Source organism: Scyliorhinus torazame, chromosome 2 (genome assembly GCF_047496885.1).
Source record: "Scyliorhinus torazame isolate Kashiwa2021f chromosome 2, sScyTor2.1, whole genome shotgun sequence".
Lineage (NCBI taxonomy): Eukaryota > Metazoa > Chordata > Chondrichthyes > Carcharhiniformes > Scyliorhinidae > Scyliorhinus > Scyliorhinus torazame.
This window is the reverse complement of record NC_092708.1, coordinates 399481858-399506594: the sequence shown is the minus strand read 5'-3', so window position 1 is coordinate 399506594 and position 24737 is coordinate 399481858. Positions and strand designations below refer to the sequence as shown.

Sequence of the window (24737 nt, the reverse complement as noted above, 5' to 3'; positions counted from 1 at the left end):
CTCGTCCCCTGATCAAATCCACAGTTTTCCCCCTGTCGATAGAGGCCCGCCAGGCCTGCAGCTGCATCAAAGCAGACATTGCAAAGGCCACGATGCACGCCATCGACGAATCCCTCCCCTCCCAGGTCGAGAGCAATGCGTCCGACATAGCTCTAGCGGCCACCCTCAACCAAGTGGGCAGACCCGTGGCCTTCTTCTCCCGTACCCTCCATGCTTCAGAAATCCGCCACTCCTCAGTGGAAAAGGAAGCCCAAGCCATAGTAGAAGCTGTGCGACATTGGAGGCATTACCTGGCCGACAGGAGATTCACTCTCCTCACGGACCAACGGTCGGTGGCTTTCATGTTCGATAATGCACAGCGGGGCAAGATTAAAAATGACAAGATCTTGCGGTGGAGGATCGAACTCTCCACCTACAACTACGAGATCTTGTATCGCCACCGCACAAGTGGACCGCTTCCAAGCCCTCCACGAGGACCTCTGCCACCCGGGGGTCACTCGCTTTTTTCATTTCGTCAAGACTTGAAACCTGCCCTACTCCATCGAGGAGGTCAGGACAGCCACCAGGGACTGCCAAATCTGCGGTGAGTGCAAACCGCATTTCTACCGGCCAGAGAAAGCGCACCTGATAAAGGCTTCCCGTCCCTTTAAACGCCTCAGCATGGACTTCAAAGGCCCCCTCCCCTCCACCGACTGCAACACGTACTTCCTGAACGTGATTGACGAGTACTCCTGGTTCCCATTCGCCATCCCCTGCCCCGACATGACCGCAACCACTGTCATCAAGGCCCTCCATAGCATCTTTGCACTGTTCGGGTTCCCCGCTTACATACACAGTGATAGGGGGTCGTCCTTTATGAGCGACGAACTGTGTCAATTCCTGCTCAGCAAGGGCATCGCCTCGAGCAGGACGACCAGTTACAACCCCCGGGGTAACGGACAGGTAGTGAGGGAGAACGGGATGGTCTGGAAGACTGTGCAACTGGCCCTACGGTCCAGGAACCTCTCAGTCTCCCGCTGGCAGGAAGTCCTCCCGGATGCCCTCCACTCCATCCAGTCACTACTTTGTACAACCACCAATCAGACACCTCACAAACGTCTCCTTGTGTTCCCTAGGAAGTCCTCCTCTGGGACCTCGCTCCCGACCTGGCTGGCAGCACCCGGACCCATCCTGCTCCGAAAACACGTGCGGGCGCGCAAGTCGGACCCGTTGGTTAAGAGGGTCCATCTGCTCCATGCTAACCCCCAGTACGCCTAGGCGTACGCCGATGGCCGACAAGATACGGTCTCCCTACGGGACCTGGCGCCCGCCGGAACCCCACGCACATTCCAGCCACCAGTCCCACCCTCCCCTCCACCGCAGCACCTTACAGGAGGATCGGTCCTTCCGCCGCCCCTGCCTAGGCCCCCCCCACTGACGCACCCCGCAGGCGCTCCCTCCCCAGGTCAGCCGTTTTCCCCACCAGCGCCGTCTAGGGGTGACGAAGCTGCCATGGAGGTCGAAGCCACGCTCCCGGAGTCACAGACGCCCGAGCCTCCACCGGAGTCACCACCGATTACAGAGGACGACCAGGGCCCCCGATCGACTGATTGCTTCATTTTAACTGTAATCTGTAAATATAAACCATCAAATGTACACAGCTACCAGACTTGTAAATAGTTACTAAACACTGTACGGAGGTATTACGGTACCTCCATAACTAATTATACCACGTTGCCATGTTTTGTAGTTTCTGGCCACCACCCCCGCCGGACTTTTTTTTAACAGGGGGTGAATGTGGTATTATAGGTATTATAATGGTACTTTATAATACCTGAGAGGCTAAAGTACCATTGGTAGAACCTGTATGCTTGCTATTGGCTAGAGTGTATAATAGCTCCGTCCTGATAGGCGGGGTATAAGAACCCGTGCCGTCCCAGCAGTCCTCATTCTGTACCTGAGCTGCTGGGGGAAACATCGAGCTTATTAAAGCCTTCAGTTTGACTACAACCTCGCTTTTGTGGTCATTGATCGTGCATCACTCTCCTCATAGCTAATGCCCTCCATACCAGGCAACATTCTGGTAAATCTCTTCTGCACCCTCTCTAAAGCCTCCTCATCCTTCTGGTAGTGTGGCGACCAGAATTGAACACTATACTCCAAGTGTGGCCTAACTAAGGTTCTATACAGCTGCAACATGACTTGCCAATTCTTATACTCAATGCCCCGGCCAATGAAGGCAAGCATGCCGTATGCCTTCTTGACTACCTTCTCCACCTGTGTTGCCCCTTTCAGTGACCTGTGGACCTGTACACCTAGATCTCTCTGACTTTCAATACTCTTGAGGGTTCTACCATTCACTGTATATTCCCTACCTGCATTAGACCTTACCTCACATTTGTCCGGATTAAACTCCATCTGCCATCTCTCCGCCCAAGTCTCCAAACAATCTAAATCCTGCTGTATCCTCTGACAGTCCTTATCGCTATCCGCAATTCTACCAACCTTTGTGTTGTCTGCAAACTTACTAATCAGACCAGTTGCATTTTCCTCCAAATCATTTATATATACGACAAACAGCAAAGGTCCCAGCACTGATCCCTGTGGAACACCACTAGTCACACCCTCCAATCAGGAAAGCATCCTTTCATTGCTACTCTCTGCCTTCTATGACCTAGCCAGTTCATATCCACCTTGCCAGCTCACCCCTGATCCCGTGTGACTTCACCGTTTGTACTAGTCTACCATGAGGGATCTTGTCAAAGGCCTTACTGAAGTCCATATAGACAATATCCACTGCCCTACCTGCATCAATCATCTTTGTGACCTCTTTGAAAAACTCTATCAAGTTAGTGAGACACGACCTCCCCTTCACAAAACCATGCTACCTCTCACTAATATGTCCATTTGCTTCCAAATGGGAGTAGATCCTGTCTCGAAGAATTCTCTCCAGTAATTTCCCTACCACTGACGTAAGGCTCACCGGGCTGTAGTTCCCTGGATTATCATTGCTACCCTTCTTAAACAAAGGAACAACATTGGCTATTCTCCAGTCCTCCGGGACATCATCTGAAGACAGTGAGGATCCAAAGATTTCTGTCAAGGCCTCAGCAATTTCCTCTCTAGCCTCCTTCAGTATTCTGAGGTAGATCCCATCAGGCCCTGGGGACTTATCTACCTTAATATTTTTCAAGACGCCCAACATCTTGTCTTTTTGGATCTCAATGTGACCCAGGCTAACTACACACCCTTCTCCAGCCTCAACATCCACCAATTCCTTCTCTTTGGTGAATACTGATGCAAAGTATTCATTTAGTACCTCGCCCATTTCCTCTGGCTCCACTCATAGATTCCCTTGCCTAGCCTTCAGTGGGCCAACCCTTTCCCTGGCTACCCTCTTGTTTTTTCTGTACATGTAAAAAGCCTTGGGATTTTCCTTAACCCTATTTGCCAATGACTTTTCATGACCCCCTTCTAGCCCTCCTGACTCCTTGCTTAAGTTCCTTCCCACTTTCCTTATATTCCACACAGGCTTTGTCTGTTCCCAGCCTTCGAGCCCTGACAAATGCCTCCTTTTTCTTTTTGACGAGGCCTACAATATCTCTCGTTACCCAAGGTTCTCGAAAATTGCCGTATTTATCCTTCTTCCTCACAGGAACATCCCAGTCCAGAATTTCTTTCAACTGACACTTGAAAGCCTCCCACATGTCAGATGTTGATTTACCCTCAAACATCCGCCCCCAATCTAGGTTCTTCTGTTCCCGCCTAATATTGTTATAATTAGCCTTCCCCCAATTGAGCACATTCACCCTAGGACCACTCTTATCCTTGTCCACCAGCACTTTAAAACTTACTGAATTGTGGTCACTGTTCCCGAAATGCTCCCCTACTGAAACATCTACCACCTGGTCTGGCTCATTCCCCAATACCAGGTCCTGTACCGCCCCTTCCCTAGTTGGACTGTCTACATGACGGTGGCCCGGATGAGCAAGTTATTTGGGGTAGAGGACAGGTGAGCGAGGTGCGCGGGAAGTCCGGCGAATAAAGTCCACATGTTTTGGGCATGCCTGAAGCTTAGAGGGTTTTGGCAGGATTTTGCTAAGGCAATGTCCACGGTGCTAAAAACACGGGTGGTGCCGAGTCCGGAGGTAGCGATCTTTGGAGTGTCGCAAGATCCGGGAGTTCAGGGGGCGAAAGGGGCCGACGACTTGGCCTTTGCCTCCCTGGTAGCCCGGAGACGGATCTTGTTAATGTGGAGGGACTCGAAGCCCCCGAGTGTAGAGACCTGGGTTAGTGACATGGCTGGGTTTCTCAGCCTCGAGAAAATAAAGTTCGCCTTAAGAGGGTCAATGGTCGGGTTCACCCGGAGGGGGCAGCCGTTCGGCAACTTTCTCAGAGATAATGAAAAGGTCAGCAGATGCAGAAATCCAAGGTGGGGGTGGGGGGGGGGGGGGGGGGCTAGACTATTGTTTTATTGATGGGGGTGTGAAGAATGTGATGGGGATGGAAATGTTTATTGTACCGTGTTTATGTCGCTGTTATTGTTATCACTATGAAAATTACAAATACCCTAATAAAAAAATATTTTTAAAAAAGAGATGACAAGACTGGTGGACGAGATTCTGAGGGTGGACAGAAGGTATTTGGAGGCCCCGGAGGCAGGGTTGTTGAAGGAGAGGCAGAGGCTCCAGATGGAGTTTGGGTTAGTGTCCACGGGGAGGGTGGTGGGGCAGTTACGGAGGGGCAGAGGGGCAGTGTATGAGTACGGGAGAAAGAGAGTCGGATGCTAGCCCACCAGCTGAGGAAGCAGGAGGTGGCGAGGGAGATTGGCAGAGTAAAGGACGAGACGGGAAGGCTGGTGTTAGACATGGTGGGGGTAAATGGGGCGTTTGAAACTTTTTACAGGAGATTCTATGAGTCACAGCCCCCGGCTGGGGGGTAGGGAATGCGGCAGTTCCTGGATGGCCTGGAGTTTCCCCGGGTGGACGAGGAGTTAGTGCAGTGATATTGGGGGCCCCAATTGGGCTGAGGGAAGTGATGGAGGGTATGGGGGCAATGCAAGCCGGGAAGGCCTCGGGTCCGGATGGGTTTCCGGTGGAGTTTTATTAAAATGTTTGTGGGAGATCTGGGGCCAGTGCTGGTGAGGGCATACAATGGGGCCCTTTCCCCCATTGCTCCCCCCACCCCATCCCCCCATTGCTCCCCCACCCCATCCCCCCATTGCTCCCCCCACCCCATCCCCCCATTGCTCCCCCTCCCCTTTCTCCCATTGCTCCCCCCCACCCCATCCCCCAATTGCTCCCCCTCCCCTTTCATAGAATTTACAGTGCAGAAGGAGGCCATTCGGCCCATCGAGTCTGCACCGGCTCTTGGAAAGAGCACCCTACCCAAGGTCAACACCTCCACCCTATCCCCATAACCCAGTAACCCCACCCAACACTAAGGGCAATTTTGGACACTAAGGGCAATTTATCATGGCCAATCCACCTAACCTGCACATCTTTGGACTGTGGGAGGAAACCGGAGCACCCGGAGGAAACCCACGCACACACGGGGAGGACGTGCAGACTCCGCACAGACAGTGACCCAAGCCAGAATCGAACCTGGGACCCTGGAGCTGTGAAGCAATTGTGCTATCCACAATGCTACCGTCCTGCCTTTCTCCCATTGCTACCGCCACCCCATCCCCCATTGCTCCCCCCTCCCGACCCATTCCCCCATTGCTCCCCCTCTTGCCCCATTCCCCCATTGCTCTCCCTCCCGTTCCTCCATTACTCCCTCTCCCCATTGCTCCCCCTTCCCCTATTGCTCCCCGTCCCCATTCCCCCATTGCTCCCCATTCCCCCATTGCTCCCCATCCCTATTCCCCCATTGCTCCCCTTCTCCATTGCTCCTCCTTCCCCCATTCTCCCATTGCTCCTTATCCCCATTCCCCATTACTCCCTCTTCCTATTCCCCCATGACTCCCCCTCCCCATTGCTCCCCCTTCCCCCATTGCTCCCCATCTCCATTCTCCCATTACTCCCTCTTCCCATTCCCCCATTGTTCCCCTCCCCATTCCACCATTACTCCCCCCTGCCATCCCCCAATGCTCTCCCCTCCCCATTCCTCCATTTATCCCCATTCCCCCATTGCTCCACCCTCCTGCCCCATTCAACCGTTTCTCCACCCCCATTGCTCCCCCTTCCCCTATTCCTCCATTGCTACCACCCATTCCCCCATTGCTCCCCAACCCCATTCACCCATTTCTCCCCCCATTGCTCCCCCACCCTATTCCCCCATTACTCCCCAACCCCATTCCTACATTGCTTCCCCTCACCCATTCCCACTTTGCTCCTGCCCCCCTTTCCCCAATTGCACCCGACATCCCAGACTATCCAACATGCTCTGCCCATGCACCTCCGGCCACTGTGAGGCCCCTGCGCACCGGACTCCACACCTTGCACCCCAAACACCCGCATGTAATGTTACCTGAACCGGGCGCTGGTCCCCTCCCTGATGCATAAACCCACCCTCTGGTCGCCAGAATGTCCCCAGTGCTGGGACCCACTCCCTGGGTATTCCGATGTTGGCTGCTGCGTTCACGGTGTCGCCTCCTGCAGTGTTCAGGCATCTCTGTCTGATTGGGATGCTCGGCAATAACTCCCACATGCTACATGTCACGCCCACCCATGGGGATCCACTTGGGTTGTGTGAGGTGCTCACTTAACTACAATTGCCAATTAGAAACAACCTTGGTGTGCGGCCAGAGGCCTCCGCGGTCAGTGGGAGTTATGGGTGGTCGGTGGGGCTGCCGGGCTGGGGTTGGGGTTGCCCCAGGAACGGGAACGCACAATCCAGGGGGTAGCATAGCGGACCCGTGGGCGCTGGGGAACCCATCTTACCCCCACCCATCCAGCAGTGGCCATGGGCACCACCTTCCTGGTCCGCAACACCCCCTCCCCCGCCCCAATGGCGGCCCACTCCGACCGACGCTGGCCCACCGTGGGCTCCCCTACCTCGCTCCGAGCACCAAGGCAGCAACCCCAGTGCCCCCCGGGAGAGGAGATGGCTACTCACCTCCTCGGGTCCCTGTGGCATCCCTTCCGTCAGCTTTGCGATTTTAAAAAGGGGCACTAATCGGCGCCCGCGTGACCACTTGCTGGGGTGGCAGTTAGATCACGGGAGGCCGTTAGAGCGGGGCTCGCTCCCGTTAATTGTATGGAGATTGGCCTGAAGTGGTGATTATTGGTTTCTCGCCACGCTATGGCAGGATCCGGATTTTGCCAATGGGGGTGGGCCGGTTAGATCGCGAACAGATCAGCGCTTGCCGCAATTCTCCATTTTGGCTAATAGCCTCGTCACGCTCTCGCTTCAGCTCAATGCGGCCAATAAATTGCTCCCAAAGTACTTTAAGATAGCCTGAGGTCATAAAAGGTGATAAATCTGTTATAAATCCATTAAAAGATAAATATTGGGCGGAATTCTCCATCGGCGGGGTCCTCCGCTCTGCCGGCAGCCCACCCGATCCCGCGGTTTCCCGACGACGTGGGGCGGCCACAATGGAAAATCTCATTGGCTGGCTGCAGGAACGGAGGGTGCCGCTGCGCCGAGGGCAGGAAAACGCGGTTAGCGCCCCGGAGAATCTAACTGTACTCAAGCCACACGCCCATCGTCACCACTTGCCCACCATTCCACCAGCCCTGTTGTCCTGTCTGCTCTGGTCTGCATTAGGTCAAACGGTGTTCGAAGTGCTCTGTGGACCTAACTCGTCACTGATGTCTATCTTATTCCAGCTTCCTCTTCGGACATGGTGCCACACTTCAAAATTCAATGGCAGGTGACAAATTGGGCCATGACAAGTTCCTGGAATGGTGAGTGTGGAGTGCTCCTTGTTTCTCGTCAAGGGTGCCTTTAGTAACTTGAGGAAGCCAGTGGTAAGAGAAAAGAGGTTTATTTAACTATTTACAATATTCTGCTCAAGGCAGCAACTTGCTCCCAGTACAGTCCTTGCTGGGAGAACCTGCTTTTATGTTGTTTGTAAGGAGTTGCAGTTGGGTGTCCACTGCCCCTATCTGGGAAGCTCGTACTCCACGAGTCCTATGGGGAGGTCGACGGTGGTTTCCCCGGGGACATTGTGGGGATTATAACAGTGCCTTAGACACTATCTCACACTGAACAGGGAATGTTCCATTACCAGTGCAGTTCGAAGCTAGAATAGCATTATTGGCACAGGACTAGACAACAGTACCAGGGACACATTGCCCCATAACAGCTTTCTTGGCCTCACTTGATTAGTTATTTGGGGCTATTTAAGAATCTTTGGGCTTGTGCCGGGAGCAGGTTTTAACAATCTGGCCAGCTCTTGTACGCTCAGAGGTTAGGAGCTGCATGTTGGAGAAACTGTTTATTGCAGACATTATCAAATTACAAAATACCTTTTCAATATTGCAACCTTGTTACTGTCACATTCCCCACACCAAGGTTCATTTTAAATCAGTGGGTTACAGATCTATTCTCACTCAGTGGCTTCGTAACAGCAAATTTAGAATGACAATTCTGCAAACATCAATCACCGTACACATTCCAACTTTTCAAGATAACAGTTTTTCTCATTCCAGATTCACTCACACTTCGAGCATTCGTGCAACAGTATCCCCATTTATTAATATATTATTTATATATGGGTTAAAAAATACCCGGGGTGGTTTATATATAGAATACCAGCTACCCGGTAGTGAGTTACAGACTGGAATCTAATCGAGGGGTTCAGGGTGGTTTATATATAGAATAACAGATACCCAGGAGTGAGTTACAGACTGGAATCTGATCGAGGGGTTCGGGGTGGTTTATATATAGAATAACAGACACCCGGGAGTGAGTTACAGACTGGAATCTAATCGAGGAGTTTGGGGTGGTTTATATATAGAATAACAGATACCCGGGAGTGAGTTACAGATTGGAATCTAATCGAGGGGTTCGGGGTGGTTTATATATAGAATAACAGATCCCCGGGAGTGAGTTAGACTGGAATCTAATCGAGGGGTTCGGCGTGGTTTATCTATAGAATAACAGATACCCGGGAGTGAGTTACAGACTCGAATCTAATTGAGGGGTTCGGGGTGGTTTATATATAGAATAACAGATACCCGGGAGTGAGTTACAGACTGGAATCTAATCGAGGGGTTCAGGGTGGTTTATATATAGAATAACAGATACCCGGGTGTGAGTGTCATGTGAGAGCACCTTTAAGAAGTGGGTGTTTATAAATGGGTGTGTGTATAAATATCTGTAGTGAGAGCACCTTTAAGAAATGGGTGTTTATTACTGCAGTGATGTCAGAGAGTGGGTGGAGCCAGGCTGTCTGTCAGCTTTTTACTTTCGTTTTAGGCTGTTTGCTGCAGGGTGTGTTTTATTTTCGTTTTCAGAGCTGGATAGCTGCAGTCACAGCCAGAGGGGGTATTAGTCTCTCTCTCTGTAATCTAAAAACTGTAAATTGATCCTTTGATGATTTAAAATTAATAACTGTCTCAGTAGTGACTTTAACCTGATGTGCTTCTATTAAAAGTTCTTTTTTAAGTCTTATGGATGTTAAAAGGAAAGCTTAAAGGATTACTTAGTGTTGTAGTCTTTGGGGGTTGTATTTGAATTAATGGTTGCAAAGATGTTCACTGTATGTTTTAAAAAGGTTAACTTGAGTTTATAGAATAAACATTAACATAGAACATAGAAAATACAGCACAGAACAGGCCCTTCGGCCCACGATGTTCTGCCGAACCTTTGTCCTAGATTAATCATAGATTATCATTGAATTTACAGTGTAGGAGGCCGCCATTCGGCCCCCTGAGTCTGCACCGGCTCTTGGAAAGAGCACCCCACCCAAACTCAACACCTCCACCCAACACCAAGGGCAATTTTGGACACTAAGGGCAATTTATCATGGCCAATCCACCTACCCTGCACATCTTTGGACTGTGGGAGGAAACTGGAGCACCCGGAGGAAACCCACGCAGACACGGGGAGGACGTGCAGACTCTGCACAGACAGTGACCCAAGCCGGAATCGAACCTGGGACCCTGGAGCTGTGAAGCAATTGTGCTATCCACAATGCTACCATGCTGCCCTTAAGAACAAATAAATCTACACTATATCATTTTACCGTAACCCATGTACCTATCCAATAGCTGCTTGAAGGTCCCTAATGTTTCCGATTCAACTACTTCCACAGGCAGTGCATTCCACGCCCCCACTACTCTCTGGGTAAAGAACCTACCTCTGATATCCCTCCTATATCTTCCACCTTTCACCTTAAATTTATGTCCCCTTGTAATGGTTTGTTCCACCCGGGGAAAAAGTCTCTGACTGTCTACTCTATCTATTCCCCTGATCATCTTATGAACCTCTATCAAGTCGCCCCTCATCCTTCTCCGTTCTAATGAGAAAAGGCCTAGCACCCTCAACCTTTCCTCGTAAGACCTACTCTCCATTCCAGGTAACATCCTGGTAAATCTTCTTTGCACCTTTCCAAAGCTTCCACATCCTTCCTAAAATGAGGCGACCAGAACTGTACACAGTACTCCAAATGTGGCCTTACCAAAGTTTTGTACAGCTGCATCATCACCTCACGGCTCTTAAATTCAATCCCTCTGTTAATGAACGCTAGCACACCATAGGCCTTCTTCACAGCTCTATCCACTTGAGTGGCAACTTTCAAAGATGTATGAACATAGACCCCAAGATCTCTCTGCTCCTCCACATTGCCAAGAACTCTACCGTTAACCCTATATTCCGCATTCATATTTCTCCTTCCAAAACGGACAACCTCACACTTTTCAGGGTTAAACTCCACCTGCCACATCTCAGCCCAGCTCTGCATCCTATCTATGTCTCCTTGCAGCCAACAACAGCCGCCCTCACTATCCACAACACCACCAATCTTCGTATCGTCTGCAAATTTACTGACCCACCCTTCAACACCCAAATTGTTTTACTTTAAAAAATACTTTTCCACTTCTGCTGTACCACACCTGTAGAATGGGCCGTGTGCTCCCCATAACCACAATCTATTAAAAGTTGTGGGTCAGGTGAACTCCATGATACACTTTGGGGTTCTCTAAACCGTGGCCCACAACAGTAAGTTAGACTGGAATCTAATCGAGGGATTCGGGGTGGTTTATATATAGAATAACAGATACCCGGGAGTGAGTTACAGACTGGAATCTAATCGAGGGGTTCGGAGGGGTTTATATATAGAATAACAGATACCCGGGAGTGAGTTACAGACTGGAATCTAATCGAGGGGTTCAGGGTGGTTTATATATAGAATAACAGATACCCGGGAGTGAGTTACAGGCTGGAATCTAATCGAGGGGTTCGGGGTGGTTTATATATAGAATAACAGATACCCGGGAGTGAGTTACAGGCTGGAATCTAATCGAGGGGTTCGGGGTGGTTTATATATAGAATAACAGATACCCGGGAGTGAGTTACAGACTGGAATCTAATGAAGGGGTTCAGTGTGGTTTATATATAGAATAACAGATACCCGGGAGTGAGTTACAGACTGGAATCTAATCGAGGGTTCAGGGGGTTTATATATAGAATAACAGATACCGAGGAGTGAGTTACAGACTGGAATCTAATCGAGGGGTTCAGGGTGGTTTATATATAGAATAACAGGTACCGAGGTGTGAGTTACAGACTGGAATCTAATCGAGGGGTTCAGGATGGTTTATATGTAGAATAACAGATACCCAGGAGTGAGTTACAGACTGGAATCTAATCGAGGGGTTCGGGGTGGTTTATACATAAAATAACAGATACCCGGGAGTGAGTTACAGACTGTAATCTAATCGAGGGGTTCGGGGTGGTTTATATGTAGAATAACAGATACCCGGGAGTGAGTTACAGACTGGAATCTAATCGAGAGGTTCGGGGTGGTTTATATAGAGAATAACAGATACCCGGGAGTGAGTTACAGACTGGAATCTAATCGAGGGGTTCGGGGTGGTTTATGTATAGAATAACAGATACCCGGGAGTGAGTTACAGACTGGAATCTAATCGAGGGGTTCATGGTGGTTTATATATAGAATACCAGATACCCGTGAGTGAGTTACAGACTGGAATCTAATCGAGGGTTCGGGGTGGTTTATATATAGAATAACAGATACCCGGGAGTGAGTTACAGATTGGAATCTAGTTGAGGGGTTCGGGGTGGTTTATATACAGAATAACAGATACCCGGGAGTGAGTTAGACTGGAATCTAATCGAGGGGTTCGGGGTGGTTTATATATAGAATAACAGACACCCGGGAGTGAGTTACAGACTGGAATCTAATCGAGGGGTTCGGGGTGGTTTATATATAGAATAACAGATACCCAGGAGTGAGTTACAGACTGGAATCTAATCGAGGGGTTCGGGTTGGTTTATATATAGAATAACAGACACCCGGGAGTGAGTTACTGACTGGAATCTAATCGAGGGGTTCGGGGTGGTTTATATATAGAATAACAGATACCCGGGAGTGAGTTACAGACTGGAATCTAATCGAGGGGTTCAGGGTGGTTTATATATAGAATAACAGATACCCAGGAGTGAGTTACAGACTGGAATCTGATCGAGGGGTTCGGGGTGGTTTATATATAGAATAACAGACACCCGGGAGTGAGTTACAGACTGGAATCTAATCGAGGAGTTTGGGGTGGTTTATATATAGAATAACAGATACCCGGGAGTGAGTTACAGATTGGAATCTAATCGAGGGGTTCGGGGTGGTTTATATATAGAATAACAGATCCCCGGGAGTGAGTTAGACTGGAATCTAATCGAGGGGTTCGGCGTGGTTTATCTATAGAATAACAGATACCCGGGAGTGAGTTACAGACTCGAATCTAATTGAGGGGTTCGGGGTGGTTTATATATAGAATAACAGATACCCGGGAGTGAGTTACAGACTGGAATCTAATCGAGGGGTTCAGGGTGGTTTATATATAGAATAACAGATACCCGGGTGTGAGTGTCATGTGAGAGCACCTTTAAGAAATGGGTGTTTATAAATGGGTGTGTGTATAAATATCTGTAGTGAGAGCACCTTTAAGAAATGGGTGTTTATTACTGCAGTGATGTCAGAGAGTGGGTGGAGCCAGGCTGTCTGTCAGCTTTTTACTTTCGTTTTAGGCTGTTTGCTGCAGGGTGTGTTTTATTTTCGTTTTCAGAGCTGGATAGCTGCAGTCACAGCCAGAGGGGGTATTAGTCTCTCTCTCTGTAATCTAAAAACTGTAAATTGATCCTTTGATGATTTAAAATTAATAACTGTCTCAGTAGTGACTTTAACCTGATGTGCTTCTATTAAAAGTTCTTTTTTAAGTCTTATGGATGTTAAAAGGAAAGCTTAAAGGATTACTTAGTGTTGTAGTCTTTGGGGGTTGTATTTGAATTAATGGTTGCAAAGATGTTCACTGTATGTTTTAAAAAGGTTAACTTGAGTTTATAGAATAAACATTAACATAGAACATAGAAAATACAGCACAGAACAGGCCCTTCGGCCCACGATGTTCTGCCGAACCTTTGTCCTAGATTAATCATAGATTATCATTGAATTTACAGTGTAGGAGGCCGCCATTCGGCCCCCTGAGTCTGCACCGGCTCTTGGAAAGAGCACCCCACCCAAACTCAACACCTCCACCCAACACCAAGGGCAATTTTGGACACTAAGGGCAATTTATCATGGCCAATCCACCTACCCTGCACATCTTTGGACTGTGGGAGGAAACTGGAGCACCCGGAGGAAACCCACGCAGACACGGGGAGGACGTGCAGACTCTGCACAGACAGTGACCCAAGCCGGAATCGAACCTGGGACCCTGGAGCTGTGAAGCAATTGTGCTATCCACAATGCTACCATGCTGCCCTTAAGAACAAATAAATCTACACTATATCATTTTACCGTAACCCATGTACCTATCCAATAGCTGCTTGAAGGTCCCTAATGTTTCCGATTCAACTACTTCCACAGGCAGTGCATTCCACGCCCCCACTACTCTCTGGGTAAAGAACCTACCTCTGATATCCCTCCTATATCTTCCACCTTTCACCTTAAATTTATGTCCCCTTGTAATGGTTTGTTCCACCCGGGGAAAAAGTCTCTGACTGTCTACTCTATCTATTCCCCTGATCATCTTATGAACCTCTATCAAGTCGCCCCTCATCCTTCTCCGTTCTAATGAGAAAAGGCCTAGCACCCTCAACCTTTCCTCGTAAGACCTACTCTCCATTCCAGGTAACATCCTGGTAAATCTTCTTTGCACCTTTCCAAAGCTTCCACATCCTTCCTAAAATGAGGCGACCAGAACTGTACACAGTACTCCAAATGTGGCCTTACCAAAGTTTTGTACAGCTGCATCATCACCTCACGGCTCTTAAATTCAATCCCTCTGTTAATGAACGCTAGCACACCATAGGCCTTCTTCACAGCTCTATCCACTTGAGTGGCAACTTTCAAAGATGTATGAACATAGACCCCAAGATCTCTCTGCTCCTCCACATTGCCAAGAACTCTACCGTTAACCCTATATTCCGCATTCATATTTCTCCTTCCAAAATGGACAACCTCACACTTTTCAGGGTTAAACTCCACCTGCCACATCTCAGCCCAGCTCTGCATCCTATCTATGTCTCCTTGCAGCCAACAACAGCCGCCCTCACTATCCACAACACCACCAATCTTCGTATCGTCTGCAAATTTACTGACCCACCCTTCAACACCCAAATTGTTTTACTTTAAAAAATACTTTTCCACTTCTGCTGTACCACACCTGTAGAATGGGCCGTGTGCTCCCCATAACCACAATCTATTAAAAGTTGTGGGTCAGGTGAACTCCATGATACACTTTGGGGTTCTCTAAACCGTGGCCCACAACAGTAAGTTAGACTGGAATCTAATCGAGGGATTCGGGGTGGTTTATATATAGAATAACAGATACCCGGGAGTGAGTTACAGACTGGAATCTAATCGAGGGGTTCGGAGGGGTTTATATATAGAATAACAGATACCCGGGAGTGAGTTACAGACTGGAATCTAATCGAGGGGTTCAGGGTGGTTTATATATAGAATAACAGATACCCGGGAGTGAGTTACAGACTGGAATCTAATCGAGGGTTCAGGGTGGTTTATATATAGAATAACAGATACCCGGGAGTGAGTTACAGACTGGAATCTAATGAAGGGGTTCAGTGTGGTTTATATATAGAATAACAGATACCCGGGAGTGAGTTACAGACTGGAATCTAATCGAGGGTTCAGGGGGTTTATATATAGAATAACAGATACCCAGGAGTGAGTTACAGACTGGAATCTAATCGAGGGGTTCAGGGTGGTTTATATATAGAATAACAGGTACCGAGGTGTGAGTTACAGACTGGAATCTAATCGAGGGGTTCAGGATGGTTTATATGTAGAATAACAGATACCCAGGAGTGAGTTACAGACTGGAATCTAATCGAGGGGTTCGGGGTGGTTTATACATAAAATAACAGATACCCGGGAGTGAGTTACAGACTGTAATCTAATCGAGGGGTTCGGGGTGGTTTATATGTAGAATAACAGATACCCGGGAGTGAGTTACAGACTGGAATCTAATCGAGAGGTTCGGGGTGGTTTATATAGAGAATAACAGATACCCGGGAGTGAGTTACAGACTGGAATCTAATCGAGGGGTTCGGGGTGGTTTATGTATAGAATAACAGATACCCGGGAGTGAGTTACAGACTGGAATCTAATCGAGGGGTTCATGGTGGTTTATATATAGAATAACAGATACCCGTGAGTGAGTTACAGACTGGAATCTAATCGAGGGTTCGGGGTGGTTTATATATAGAATAACAGATACCCGGGAGTGAGTTACAGATTGGAATCTAGTTGGGGGGTTCGGGGTGGTTTATATACAGAATAACAGATACCCGGGAGTGAGTTAGACTGGAATCTAATCGAGGGGTTCGGGGTGGTTTATATATAGAATAACAGACACCCGGGAGTGAGTTACAGACTGGAATCTAATCGAGGGGTTCGGGGTGGTTTATATATAGAATAACAGATACCCGGGAGTGAGTTACAGACTGGAATCTAATCGAGGGGTTCGGGTTGGTTTATATATAGAATAACAGACACCCGGGAGTGAGTTACTGACTGGAATCTAATCGAGGGGTTCGGGGTGGTTTATATATAGAATAACAGATACCCGGGAGTGAGTTACAGATTGGAATCTAATCGAGGAGTTTGGGGTGGTTTATATATAGAATAACAGATACCCGGGAGTGAGTTACAGACTCGAATCAAATTGAGGGGTTCGGGGTGGTTTATATATAGAATAACAGATACCCGGGAGTGAGTTACAGACTGGAATCTAATCGAGGGGTTCAGGATGGTTTATATGTAGAATAACAGATACCCAGGAGTGAGTTACAGACTGGAATCTAATCGAGGGGTTCGGGGTGGTTTATACATAAAATAACAGATACCCGGGAGTGAGTTACAGACTGTAATCTAAACGAGGGGTTCGGGGTGGTTTATATGTAGAATAACAGATACCCGGGAGTGAGTTACAGACTGGAATCTAATCGAGAGGTTCGGGGTGGTTTATATAGAGAATAACAGATACCCGGGAGTGAGTTACAGACTGGAATCTAATCGAGGGGTTCGGGGTGGTTTATGTATAGAATAACAGATACCCGGGAGTGAGTTACAGACTGGAATCTAATCGAGGGGTTCATGGTGGTTTATATATAGAATAACAGATACCCGTGAGTGAGTTACAGACTGGAATCTAATCGAGGGTTCGGGGTGGTTTATATATAGAATAACAGATACCCGGGAGTGAGTTACAGATTGGAATCTAGTTGAGGGGTTCGGGGTGGTTTATATACAGAATAACAGATACCCGGGAGTGAGTTAGACTGGAATCTAATCGAGGGGTTCGGGGTGGTTTATATATAGAATAACAGACACCCGGGAGTGAGTTACAGACTGGAATCTAATCGAGGGGTTCGGGGTGGTTTATATATAGAATAACAGGTACCCGGGAGTGAGTTACAGACTGGAATCTAATCGAGGGGTTCGGGTTGGTTTATATATAGAATAACAGACACCCGGGAGTGAGTTACTGACTGGAATCTAATCGAGGGGTTCGGGGTGGTTTATATATAGAATAACAGATACCCGGGAGTGAGTTACAGACTGGAATCTAATCGAGGGGTTCAGGGTGGTTTATATATAGAATAACAGATACCCGGGAGTGAGTTACAGACTGGAATCTAATCGAGTGGTTCGGGGTGGTTTATATATAGAATAACAGATACCCGGGAGTGAGTTACAAATTGGAATCTAATCGAGGGGTTCGGGGTGGTTTATATATAGAATAACAGATCCCGGGAGTGAGTTAGACTGGAATCTAATCGAGGGGTTCGGGGTGGTTTATATATAGAATAACAGATACCCGGGAGTGAGTTACAGACTGGAATCTAATCGAGGGTTTCGGGGTAGTTTATATATAGAAAAGCAGATACCCGGGAGTGAGCTACAGACTGGAATCTAATCGAGGGGTTCATGGTGGTTTATATATAGAATAACAGACACCCGGGAGTGAGTTACAGACTGGAATCTAATCGAGGGATTCGGGGTGGTTTATATATAGAGTAACAGATACCCGGGAGTGAGTTACAGACTGGAATCTAATCGAGGGGTTCAGGGTGGTTTATATATAGAATAACAGATACCCGGGAGTGAGTGTTATGTGAGAGCACCTTTAAGAAATGGGTGTTTATAAATGGGTGTGTATATAAATATCTGTAGTGAGAGTACCTTTAAGAAATGGGTGTTTATTACTGCAGTGATGTCAGAGAGTGGGTGGAGCCAGGCTGTCTCTCAGCTTTTTACTTTCGTTTTAGGCTGTTTGCTGCAGGGTGTGTTTTATTTTCGTTTTCAGAGCTGGATAGCTGCAGTCACAGCCAGAGGGGGTATTAGTCTCTCTCTCTGTAATCTAAAAACTGTAAATCGATCCTTTGATGATTTAAAATTAATAACTGTCTCAGTAGTGACTTTAACTTGATGTGCTTCTATTAAAAGTTCTTTTTTAAGTCTTATGGATGTTAAAAGGAAAGCTTAAAGGATTACTTAGTGTTGTAGTCTTTGGGGGTTGTATTTGAATTGATGGTTGCAAAGATGTTCACTGTATGTTTTAAAAAGGTTAACTTGAGTTTATAGAATAAACATTAACATAGAAAATACAGCACAGAACAGGCCCTTCGGCCCACGATGTTCTGCCGAACCTTTGTCCTAGATTAATCATAGATTATCATTGAATTTACAGTATAGGAGGCCGCCATTCGGCCCCCTGAGTCTGCACCGGCTCTTGGAAAGAGCACCCCACCCAAACTCAACACCTCCACCCAACACCAAGGGCAATTTTGGACACTAAGGGCAATTTATCATGGCCAATCCACCTACCCTGCACATCTTTGGACTGTGGGAGGAAACTGGAGCACCCGGAGGAAACCCACGCAGACACGGGGAGGACGTGCAGACTCTGCACAGACAGTGACCCAAGCCGGAATCGAACCTGGGACCCTGGAGCTGTGAAGCAATTGTGCTATCCACAATGCTACCATGCTGCCCTTAAGAACAAATAAATCTACACTATATCATTTTACCGTAACCCATGTACCTATCCAATAGCTGCTTGAAGGTCCCTAATGTTTCCGATTCAACTACTTCCACAGGCAGTGCATTCCACGCCCCCACTACTCTCTGGGTAAAGAACCTACCTCTGATATCCCTCCTATATCTTCCACCTTTCACCTTAAATTTATGTCCCCTTGTAATGGTTTGTTCCACCCGGGGAAAAAGTCTCTGACTGTCTACTCTATCTATTCCCCTGATCATCTTATGAACCTCTATCAAGTCGCCCCTCATCCTTCTCCGTTCTAATGAGAAAAGGCCTGGCACCCTCAACCTTTCCTCGTAAGACCTACTCTCCATTCCAGGTAACATCCTGGTAAATCTTCTTTGCACCTTTCCAAAGCTTCCACATCCTTCCTAAAATGAGGCGACCAGAACTGTACACAGTACTCCAAATGTGGCCTTACCAAAGTTTTGTACAGCTGCATCATCACCTCACGGCTCTTAAATTCAATCCCTCTGTTAATGAACGCTAGCTTCCATAGGCCTTCTTCACAGCTCTATCCACTTGAGTGGCAACTTTCAAAGATGTATGAACATAGACCCCAAGATCTCTCTGCTCCTCCACATTGCCAAGAACTCTACCGTTAACCCTGTATTCCGCATTCATATTTCTCCTTCCAAAATGGACAACCTCACACTTTTCAGGGTTAAACTCCACCTGCCACATCTCAGCCCAGCTCTGCATCCTATCTATGTCTCCTTGCAGCCAACAACAGCCGCCCTCACTATCCACAACACCACCAATCTTCGTATCGTCTGCAAATTTACTGACCCACCCTTCAACACCCAAATTGTTTTACTTTAAAAAATACTTTTCCACTTCTGCTGTACCACACCTGTAGAATGGGCCGTGTGCTCCCCATAACCACAATCTATTAAAAGTTGTGGGTCAGGTGAACTCCATGATACACTTTGGGGTTCTCTAAACCGTGGCCCACAACAGTAAGTTAGACTGGAATCTAATCGAGGGATTCGGGGTGGTTTATATATAGAATAACAGATACCCGGGAGTGAGTTACAGACTGGAATCTAATCGAGGGGTTCGGAGGGGTTTATATATAGAATAACAGATACCCGGGAGTGAGTTACAGACTGGAATCTAATCGAGGGGTTCAGGGTGGTTTGTATATAGAATAACAGATACCCGGGAGTGAGTTACAGACTGGAATCTAATCGAGGGTTCAGGGTGGTTTATATATAGAATAACAGATACCCGGGAGTGAGTTACAGACTGGAATCTAATGAAGGGGTTCAGTGTGGTTTATATATAGAATAACAGATACCCGGGAGTGAGTTACAGACTGGAATCTAATCGAGGGTTCAGGGGGTTTATATATAGAATAACAGATACCCAGGAGTGAGTTACAGACTGGAATCTAATCGAGGGGTTCAGGGTGGTTTATATATAGAATAACAGGTACCGGGGTGTGAGTTACAGACTGGAATCTAATCGAGGGGTTCAGGATGGTTTATATGTCGAATAACAGATACCCAGGAGTGAGTTACAGACTGGAATCTAATCGAGGGGTTCGGGGTGGTTTATACATAAAATAACAGATACCCGGGAGTGAGTTACAGACTGTAATCTAATCGAGGGGTTCGGGGTGGTTTATATGTAGAATAACAGATACCCGGGAGTGAGTTACAGACTGGAATCTAATCGAGAGGTTCGGGGTGGTTTATATAGAGAATAACAGATACCCGGGAGTGAGTTACAGACTGGAATCTAATCGAGGGGTTCGGGGTGGTTTATGTATAGAATAACAGATACCCGGGAGTGAGTTACAGACTGGAATCTAATCGAGGGGTTCATGGTGGTTTATATATAGAATAACAGATACCCGGGAGTGAGTTACAGATTGGAATCTAGTTGAGGGGTTCGGGGTGGTTTATATACAGAATAACAGATACCCGGGAGTGAGTTAGACTGGAATCTAATCGAGGGGTTCGGGGTGGTTTATATATAGAATAACAGACACCCGGGAGTGAGTTACAGACTGGAATCTAATCGAGGGGTTCGGGGTGGTTTATATATAGAATAACAGATACCCGGGAGTGAGTTACAGACTGGAATCTAATCGAGGGGTTCGGGTTGGTTTATATATAGAATAACAGACACCTGGGAGTGAGTTACTGACTGGAATCTAATCGAGGGGTTCGAGGTGGTTTATATATAGAATAACAGATACCCGGGAGTGAGTTACAGATTGGAATCTAATCGAGGGGTTCGGGGTGGTTTATATATAGAATAACAGATCCCCGGGAGTGAGTTAGACTGGAATCTAATCGAGGGGTTCGGGGTGGTTTATATATAGAATAACAGATACCCGGGAGTGAGTTACAGACTGGAATCTAATTGAGGGATTCGGGGTGGTTTATATATAGAATAACAGATACCCGGGTGTGAGTTAGACTGGAATCTAATCGAGGGGTTCGGGGTGGTTTATATATAGAATAACAGATACCCGGGAGTGAGTTAGACTGTAATCTAATCGAGGGGTTCAGGGTGGTTTATATATAGAATAACAGATACCCGGGAGTGAGTGTTATGTGAGAGTACCTTTCAGAAATGGGTGTTTATAAATGGGTGTGTATATAAATATCTGTAGTGAGAGTACCTTTAAGAAATGGGTGTTTATTACTGCAGTGATGTCAGAGAGTGGGTGGAGCCAGGCTGTCTCTCAGCTTTTTACTTTCGTTTTAGGCTGTTTGCTGCAGAGTGTGTTTTAGTTTCGTTTTCAGAGCTGGATAGCTGCAGTCACAGCCAGAAGGGGCATTAGTCTCTCTCTCTGTAATCTAAAAACTGTAAATCGATCCTTTGATGATTTAAAATTAATAACTGTCTCAGTAGTGACTTTAACTTGATGTGCTTCTATTAAAAGTTCTTTTTTAAGTCTTATGGATGTTAAACGGAAAGCTTAAAGGATTACTTAGTGTTGTAGTCTTTGGGGGTTGTATTTGAATTGATGGTTGCAAAGATGTTCACTGTATGTTTTAAAAAGGTTAACTTGAGTTTGTAGAATAAACATTGTTTTACTTTAAAAAATACTTTTCCACTCCTGCTGTATCACACCTGTAGAGTGGGCCGTGTGCTCCCCATACCACAATCTATTTAAAGTTGTGGGTCAGGTGAATTCCATGATACACTTTGGGGTTCTCTAAACCCTGGCCCATAACAGTGAGTTAGACTGGAATCTAATTGAGGGGTTCGGGGGGGTTTATATATTGAATAACAGATACCCGGGAGTGAGTTACAGCCTGGAATCTAATCGAGGGGTTCAGGATGGTTTATACATAGAATAACAGATACCCGGGAGTGAGTTACAGACTGGAATCTAATCGAGGTGTTCGGGCTTTTTTATATATAGAATAACAGATACCCGGGAGTGAGTTACAGACTGGAATCTAATCGAGGGGTTTGGGGTGGTTTATACAAAGAATAACAGATACCCGGGAGTGAGTTACAGACTGGAATCTAATCGAGGTGTTCGGGGTGGTTTATATATAGAATAACAGATACCCGGGAGTGAGTTACAGACTGGAATCTAATCGAGGGGTTCGGGGTGGTTTATATATAGAATAACAGATACCCGGGAGTGAGTTACAGACTGGAATCTAATCGAGGGGTTCAGGGTGGTTTATATATAGAATAACAGATACCCGGGAGTGAGTTACAGACTGGAATCTAATCGAGGGGTTCGGGGTGGTTTATATATAGAATAACAGATACCCGGGAGTGAGTTACAGACTGGAATCTAATCGAGGGGTTCAGGGTGGTTTATATATAGAATAACAGATACCCGGGAGTGAGTTACGGACTGGAATCTAATCGAGGGGTTCAGGGTGGTTTATATATAGAATAACAGATACCCGGGAGTCAGTTACAGTCTGGAATCTAAGGGTTTGTGTCTCCAATCTCAGATTGGTTCATAGATTGATATTCAGTATAATTAATTTCTTGGTTGTTTTAGGAGTGAGCTGTACGGACCAGTCATTCGACTCAATGTTTTTCATCGCGTGCACCTTATTGTCACAGACCCAGAAGCAATAAAGGTAGGTTCTGATATTTTCCATTCCCAGGTTGATTAGCTGGGTTGATTAGTTGAGCTTGTAGACCAATGTGTAATAATAATTGACCTCAAGCCTCCAGCCACTTCCTTACCTTGACTGTGTCTCTTAATTGACCCTGCAATGACGAATACTCCTGTGAACCCTCCTGTTCCCCCCCCTAATATCCCGTCCTACACTTTCTTCCATTGGCTGTATTTTTGGGGTGTCACGATGATCATTTCTGTACCTTCAGCAGGAAATCTAATGCACATTTGACAGCGGGATCGGGGCTAATCTGAGGACCTAAATATGATGCCTCCTCAAACTTGCACTCCCAAGGACTTCAAAACTATCGCTTCTCTACTCTCCAGACGAACATAGGAAATAGGAGCAGGAGGAGGTCATTCAACCCTCGAGCCTACTCTGCCATACAGCTAGACTATAGCCGATCTCATTGAAGTGTATAAAATTCTTGGAGGACTTGGCAGGGTAGGAATTGAATAGCTGTTTTCCCCTGGTTGGAGAGTCTGGAACTGGAGTCAGTCTCAGGATTAAGAGTCAGCCATTTAGAACTGAAATGGGAAACCGTGTCATTCAGTATGTTCAGTGCAATGTGAGCCGACATGTGACAATAAAGATTATTATTATCATTTAGAAAGTTCTGAATCTTTGGAATTCTCTACCTGAGAGAGTTTTGGATTCACAGTTGTTGAGCATCAAGAGGGAGACTGTCAGATGTTTGGGCAAAGGGAACAAAGGGACATGGGGATAGGGTGGGAAAGTAACAATGATGTAGACGTTCATGCACGATCTTAATTCATTCTGGAGCAGGCTCAAGGTAGTGTACGGACTATCTCTATTTCTTAAGTGGTGGTTCCCATTGTTGGGTAGTTTACTCACAGCCTGTGCAAGCATATATAGAAACTACCCCAATCTGCCCATCCAGTTGCACTTCAACAAGAAGCAACATTTCCCGGAGAGAAAGGATGAGAAACTGCAATGTGCATTGGTGCCGCTGTCTCGCCCAAGGGTCCACTCCTCGTGTGTGAGTCTAGTTGCCATGGCAGGGTTCAGCCCCTCACCTCCACACATCGGCAGCCGGTCGGAGGATCCCAGGACAATTTTCAGAACCTGGATCCTGAAATTCCGACAGGTGAGCTGAGGATGTCCCTGGGCCAGATGCAGAAGCAAAGTCAGGTGAAAAAAAGCCTTGTGCCTCAAAGTGCCAGGCTGCAGTAAAGTGCCAGCCTGCAGTAAAGTGCCAGGCTGCAGTAAAGTGCCAGGCTGCAGTAAAGTGCCAGCCTGCAGCAAAGTGTGCAGCAGCTGACAGGAGACTCACCGTCTCAGATATAGCAATAAAGAAGGTGGAGATGATATATACCTGGAAATATAATGTACTGCCAACGCCGCACAGTTCAATAAGACTTTTTTTGTTGCAGGAAATCTTGATGTCACCAAAATATCCCAAAGACCCATACACATACGATCTCCTATTCAACCTCTTTGGTAAAAGGTTAGTGGATGTGTACTCAGTAGCCATTTTTAAAAATACATTCAAAGCCAACATTTATTGCCTATCCCTAGTTGCCCCTGGAGAAGGTGGTAGTGGATTGCCTCTTGTACCGGATGGTGAGCCCTTAGTGCTTTAGGGAGTTCTGGGATTTTGAAAGAGCAGCAATACATTTCCAAGTCAGGGTAATGTCTGGCTTGGAGGGAAACCTGCAAGTGGTGGTGTTCCCATACACATGTTGCCCTTGGTCTTCTAGGTCAGTGTTCTTCAAACTTTCTTTCCGGGAACCCATTTTTACCAACCGGCCGACCTTCGCGACCCACGCCGGCCGCCCTGCGCGACCCACCATTTTCTCTTACCTTGTTTGCTGCTGACAAAAATGGAGGAAATGGTTTTGGGTCCCTTTGGCCCTCGTACTCGCTCCTCCAATGGAACCTGTTGGATGAAGGTGAAGCCTTCCGGTGTCGGAAAGTATGGAGCCTC

At 47.1% G+C, this 24737-nt stretch overlaps 1 protein-coding gene across 1 annotated transcript in view; it reads left to right on the top strand.

Moving 5' to 3' along the window:
* Positions 1-24737, top strand: part of LOC140406291 (cholesterol 24-hydroxylase-like) — a 201133-nt gene that overhangs the window by 31845 nt on the left and 144551 nt on the right. The window contains exons 2-4 of the mRNA XM_072494406.1: positions 7755-7832; positions 22666-22747; positions 24184-24257. Coding sequence (XP_072350507.1) covers positions 7755-7832; positions 22666-22747; positions 24184-24257 — 234 coding nt within the window. The remainder of the gene's footprint in view (positions 1-7754; positions 7833-22665; positions 22748-24183; positions 24258-24737) is intronic.